Source organism: Hippopotamus amphibius, chromosome 3, assembly GCF_030028045.1.
Source record: "Hippopotamus amphibius kiboko isolate mHipAmp2 chromosome 3, mHipAmp2.hap2, whole genome shotgun sequence".
NCBI lineage: Eukaryota > Metazoa > Chordata > Mammalia > Artiodactyla > Hippopotamidae > Hippopotamus > Hippopotamus amphibius.
In genome coordinates this window covers 140,731,284-140,737,283 of record NC_080188.1, presented here as the reverse complement: position 1 = coordinate 140,737,283, position 6,000 = coordinate 140,731,284, and the positions used below count along the sequence as shown (strand labels likewise).

The window sequence follows — 6,000 nt, the reverse complement described above, 5'->3', positions numbered from 1 at the left end:
CTGCATCGACTAAATCCATTCCAGCAAATGGTATTCAGCCTGAACAGCTTTTAAACAAAGTCAGTGCTATTTTCCTTCCACTCCTTTTCCTTGGAATCCTTTTCTACTTCCCTCACACTCCCTAAAATTTAACTTTATCCCACTTAAAACACATTGTCGGTAGAACCCAGAGTCTACATAGCACCTTCCCACATGTTCACCTGAGAAATTTTTTTTTTAAATGAGGCAATGCCAAGAAGAGGATCTGGACAGTGAAAATAAGAACAGGAGGAAGTGGAGGCAATTCTTAGAACATTCACAGCTAACACATCCACTGCACTTACAACGCGCCAGGTATCGCTCTGAGCACGTCACATGCACATCCATTTAACTGCTGAAACATTTCCACGTGGTGCTGATGGGTGACTCTTATCCTTATCTGTTAACATAGCTGAGGGAACCGAGTCATGAGAGGGTAGTAACTTGCCAGGTCACACAGCTTGTAGGCGGGGGAGCCAGGCAGTCTGGCATCATGCTGCCCAAAGTCCCCCTGCTTTCCTCTCCCTCAGCATCTCTCATTCCCCTGCTACCATTCCTCCATCACCACCTCCTTCACCAGGCTTTCTGTTTCTACTATGTACTCATCCTTTCCTCTTTGTCCCAAATTCCTAAGTGCAAAGGCAGCCCCAAGCTCCTCAAATCATCTTCATTTTGTACTTCCAGATTTTTTCAATTTTATTCCATTTTTAATCGATCCCTGAGATGCCTACTTACAAGCTATGATAATCGCGGAGTGAATGAAGAATAATACCCACCACTATACAACTAGAATTCTAAGGGGATAAACTGGAGTTACTGTTTTCTGACTTGACACTAAATGCTTGATATTTGATTTCGCTGTGTGACGGCAACTCTGAAGAGTAATAACAACAGCCTACATTTCTTGAGTGCCAACTGTGGGCCAGATATTGTTTCAAGCACTCTCCACATATCAACTCATTTAATCACATTAACAGCCCCGTAAGATAAGTTCTGCTGTTATCATTCTATTTCACAGTTTAAAAAAAGAAGAAGAAGAAGACGGTGTAGAGAGTTTAAGTAATTTGCCTCGAAGAGAGCCACGCATGGAGCCAAGAAGGGTCTTGCACAGTTGAATCACAGAGCCCAAGTTTTAACCACTGTACCACACAGCCTTTTACTTCACCACACTAACCATTTTTACATCTTTTTTCTGATTTAAGAAGCACAATTCCTTTCTAATAATGACCCATGTCTGTTCTATATTTTCACTCCAAAACTCTTTCCAACAATCCTTCCAATTGCCAGAAAATCCTCAGCGGCTTTCCCTCTCCCACCTAATTATTTTTTGCTGCTATTTTTGCTCCTTATTCCTCAGAAGCCTGTTGGAATAGAAAACATTCACTGAGATTTCACGATAACTGGAAAATTTACACTGAGACATTACAATTAAGACAAAGTGTAAAAAAAAAAAAAAAGACAGTGTATTTTCCAACATATGACCTTAAATTGGAGCTCATATCATAGTCAAAGGAAACCTGACCACTTGGCATGTGGGTACAATTCCTGCACTACTGAGCTGGGAATGCGCAGGAGTGATTCACACTGGCCCCTGTGTGCAGGCCACCTTCCATGGAAGTCGGTGACTGCCCCACCCGCCTCCTCGGTGACTGTTATTTCTAAGCTGCCAACATTGCTCCCGTATTATCAGCATTCTAACTTCATGGGAAGGGCTGTGGTGACTTGCAGGAAAGTGAATAGGAAGTTGCTTTTCTAAACAGCCTCACAGCTGAGGGGAGGCAGAAAGACTGTAAGAAGTGTGGGTCGAACAGACGGCAGAAAGCCAGCCGTGTCGCAGAGGAGATGGTAAGATCATTTCTCTTTGCTATGGGAAGTGGTTGGGTTGAAGTGGTTTGGGGCTGAGTCAGGAAGGTAAAGCTTCCGAAAATGAGGAATAGCAGTAATCATGGAGCTTTATGTCGAGCAGCCCTTGAGAGTTTGTAAGCATTTCAAAACCTGCCGTCCGTCCACTTTGACTCACCCAGCATCCTTGTGAGTTGCTATGTCCATGTTACAAATGCAGCCGCTGTGCCTCACAGAGAGGATAGGTGTTTTACCTAAAGTGCACTGTTAGGCTTGATGTTGTCTGGATCTGAACTCCTGTCCTCTGGCTCCACAGCTGCTGTTTTTCCCAGCAGGGCTTACGGGGACTCTCTTGGAGCAAATCTTTGTTAACCCTCAACCCCCTTCTCCCAGATTGCTCTTCTGTCTGGGGTGAATGCAACGCTGGGCAAGTGCCCTGGGATAAGACTACAGTTAAATGGTTTCCCACCCCCAGCTCTCCTAGTTCTTTCTCTGAGCCCTAGGAGTCTGCTGGGACTGATGTGGAGTATCCACATGGTTCCCATTGCTGCCCCAACTCTCAGTCCTGTTACTGACTCAGTTTCCTCATCTGTAAAATGGACAGAATAACAGTACTCTACTTGTAGCATCATTGTGAGGATTAAACAAGTTTACACTGAAAAGCATTTAGGTCTGAGTCTGGCACATGGCTTTGGATTAGTAAATGTTATGAGCAAGAGAAAATTCTTGGGGTGTAGTGGAATTTGTGATCCAGGTAAGATCCAAGGGAAAAGGCATTCTTGAACTCAATATTATCCTAGATAAGACACACACACACAGTTTTACCCTTGACTTACGAGGTGTATCTCATACAGTCCTAAGGTCTAAATTCCTGTAGTCTGTGGCTAGAGAGGAACCAGACTGTCCCTGTTTTTGAGCCCCTTCCTATGGGATACCAGAAGAAAGCAGCACTTATACCTGACTTACCCCATCTCTTTGCTTTACTACAGTACCATTTTCACATACTTGTAATAAGGATTTTCCAGGTTGGGGAGAAAAGGGATAAAAGGACTAGGAAAAGAAGAGGAAGGAGTTTGAGTCTGTCCTGAGTTTGAACTCCAATGATGTAAGAATGTGGATTACTTTTGCCTTATCTCCTGCATACTTTTCCTGAATTGGTCAGCTTAAATGCATGAGCAGTTCTTTCTTCCTTCTATTCTCTTTGGGATCCTCCTCTATTTTAGAGAAATGTTAACAGATTGAATCATGAAGTTCTTTGAGATTCTGACAAAAAGTACAACTGCTTTTCCCAGATGAAAGTGCAGACACCCACATAAACTCTGAGCTTTATGGATAACTGCAGGGAGTCCCAGCCCTCCGTGTGGGTCCCCAGTTAAGTATGCCACCCTATTACCTCCTGCACTTTAAGCTCAAAAGTTCCCCCACTGGCATCCTGAAACTAGGCTGAAACTCTGCAATGAAGTGCTAAGAACTCCAGCCCTGGAATTGTTTTAAATATTCCAAAGAGAAGACCTCTTCTTTTGCGCTTGAGCACATTTGTCTCTTGGGATTCAGGAACCTCAAACTCTGTGTGTAGTTCAACATCAAGTTCAGAGTGGCTTCAATTAACCCTAGGACCTGAGGAAGACGTTAAGGTTTATCTGGTGGGGTGTCATCAATCAGATGGATCTCAGCAGGGGAGAGCTCTAGATGGGGAACTTACAGTTAAATTATGTCAGTATTAGTCAGGGTGTGAGGGGCTAAGGAGCAGGCCCGGATTCACTTCCATTTATACCTTTTAACCATCTTAGGTCTGCTGATTCTAGTTCTTACCCTTCCTTCCATTACCTATTTTTCAAAATGTAATTAAATGGTTCATGCTCTCCTGGGCTGGTTGCTAGCTCTTAGAAGGTACAGCTTCAGAATTTTGTCAGTGGAGGTTTATTAATCAAACCTTCAAACATCAAGGTGACTTACTATATAACAGGCAGTCCTGGGAAAAAACTCTGGACCTGACCCTAGAGCATAGGCATATGGTGTTCCATAAATTGCATTTATTACATTGTCTTCTAAGTGGCTTGTTTTTTCTGATTGAAAAGCAAAACAGAAATTTTATAAATTCAAATACATAAAATGAATACTTGATATTTGTAGAGATATAGCTCAGCCATGGTCCAAATGGCTTAAAAAATCTTTTAAGTATGCTATTTTATTTCTAATGCTAATATTTCACCCTAAATAACAGTGATCAGGAGTCTAATTTATATATATATATATATATATATACACACACACTTGATTCTTAATGTCCTGGGCTTGATGTCCTGGGCTCCTTCCTGACTTTATTTCTATTTGTTATTTGGCTTATAGACCTCTTTGTTTCACTGTTTCATTTTCTGCCTTTAGGCTGAGGCCACTGTTTGATTTTCTGCCTTTAGGCTGAGGTGGTGCTATATTACCACCACCACCCAGAAACTTAAGGGAAATAATATGATATCAGTTGTACTGCCTTGAAAATCTAGACTCTGCCACCAATAAGTTGTATAATTCTGGTCTCTTCAATGACTCTCACATCTACCTCCTCCCTTTACACTGCCATTTATCCTCTTTAATTCCCTTTCTTCCCCATAGGAAATTTCTAAGACAAAACAAACGGATTTTGTAGATATTATAATATCCAACATTTGCAAATATTTATTCAGTGCCCCACCATGTACCTAGCAGTGTGCTACAAGTATATGTAAATAAATGTTGAAGAGAAATCATTTGTTTAAAACCACCTGTAGACTTGCTGATTTTTAATTTGAAAGACTACAGATTATAATATTATCTCGAATTAAAAAAAAAAGAAAAACACCATCATTAGATGTATCTACTCAGGACACTTCTCTGTTCAAAACCCTGGCAATTGGATCCCTTCTGCAACTGCTTTTCAGACTCACAAGATCTGACCCCAAACCAGCTCCTTTTCAACTAACCTCTAGGACTTCCCGATTTTCAGTAGCAATCAGACCACATCACTACCTCTCTTAAAATCTGCTCGCTGCCCCACTTGTCTTGGGTTGAGAACAAAAACCTCACTTCCTTGTTTTGGTTCCCAAAGCCCAAAGTAATCTGTCCCCAGCTTCATCTCATACACTTCTTCCCCTTGCTCATTCCATTCCAGACACACTGATGTCTTCATCTTATTTCAACACTCCACATTTTCCTTCCACCTTACAGCCTTCATATTAGCATTTCCTTCCATCTTTAACGCTTTCCCTCCTGCTTCTCACTGGTTTCTTCTGGTCAATCTGCTCTCAGCTTAAATGTCGCCTTTTTAGAGAGGTCTTTTCTGACCTCCTTCCCTATCTAATATAACCACCCCATCACTCTATCACATAACCTGGCTTTAATTCTCTACCTAGCACGATCTTCTGTTTTTTATGTTTACTTGTTCAGTACTGTTGTATATGTATTGGTGTTTGTTTCATTGTTTGTCTCCCACAGAACATACATTTCACAAGGACAGGAATTTTGTCTTCTTTTATCATTTTAATTGCCAGTGCCTAGAACAGTGCCTGACACATTGTAGGCACTTAATAAATCAATAGTTATTGAAATAAGTAATGAGGCAATAGTAAGGGCATGCCTATCTTGGTGTGGGGAGGAAGGGATTGATAACAGGGAAGGCTCCTTTGAGGAGGAGATTCTTGGACTTTCAGAGCTAGGCACTCACAGAAGGAGAGGGTGCTATGGACATTAAAAGAACATAGGGAACATACAGTGCACCCTGGAAAGTACAAGATGTCTCAAAAAAAAAACAGAGAAAGTGCAAGATGTCTTGTTATAAATGCACCGTAGAATTCTGGCAGGGGCAGGGGGGTAACTGAGGAGTAATGGCAGGAGATGAGACTAGACAAATAGGAAAAAGCCTCATCTTAAAGAGCATCACAGTGTCATCTTAAGGAGTTGGTATGTATTGATCAGGGAGTAGGAACAACTGATGGATTTTAAGTAGTGAAGCAATATGATCAGATTTTGTGTTAGGAATATCATTCTGACAGCATTAGAGATAAAGAACTGGAGATGGGTAATCTTGAGACGAAGAGACCAATAAGAAGATGATTTCTCTGATTCAGGAAAAAAACGATAATGTCTGAATTAGTGCTGTAGCAGTAA

At 41.5% G+C, this 6,000-nt stretch overlaps 1 protein-coding gene across 1 annotated transcript in view; it reads left to right on the top strand.

Moving 5' to 3' along the window:
• Positions 1-1,801: 1,801 nt before the first annotated feature.
• The window catches only part of SELP (selectin P), a 41,332-nt gene continuing 37,133 nt past the window's right edge, over positions 1,802-6,000 (top strand). The window contains exon 1 of the mRNA XM_057728127.1: positions 1,802-1,863. Within this exon, the coding sequence (XP_057584110.1) occupies positions 1,861-1,863 (3 nt within the window). The 5' untranslated portion in view covers positions 1,802-1,860. The remainder of the gene's footprint in view (positions 1,864-6,000) is intronic.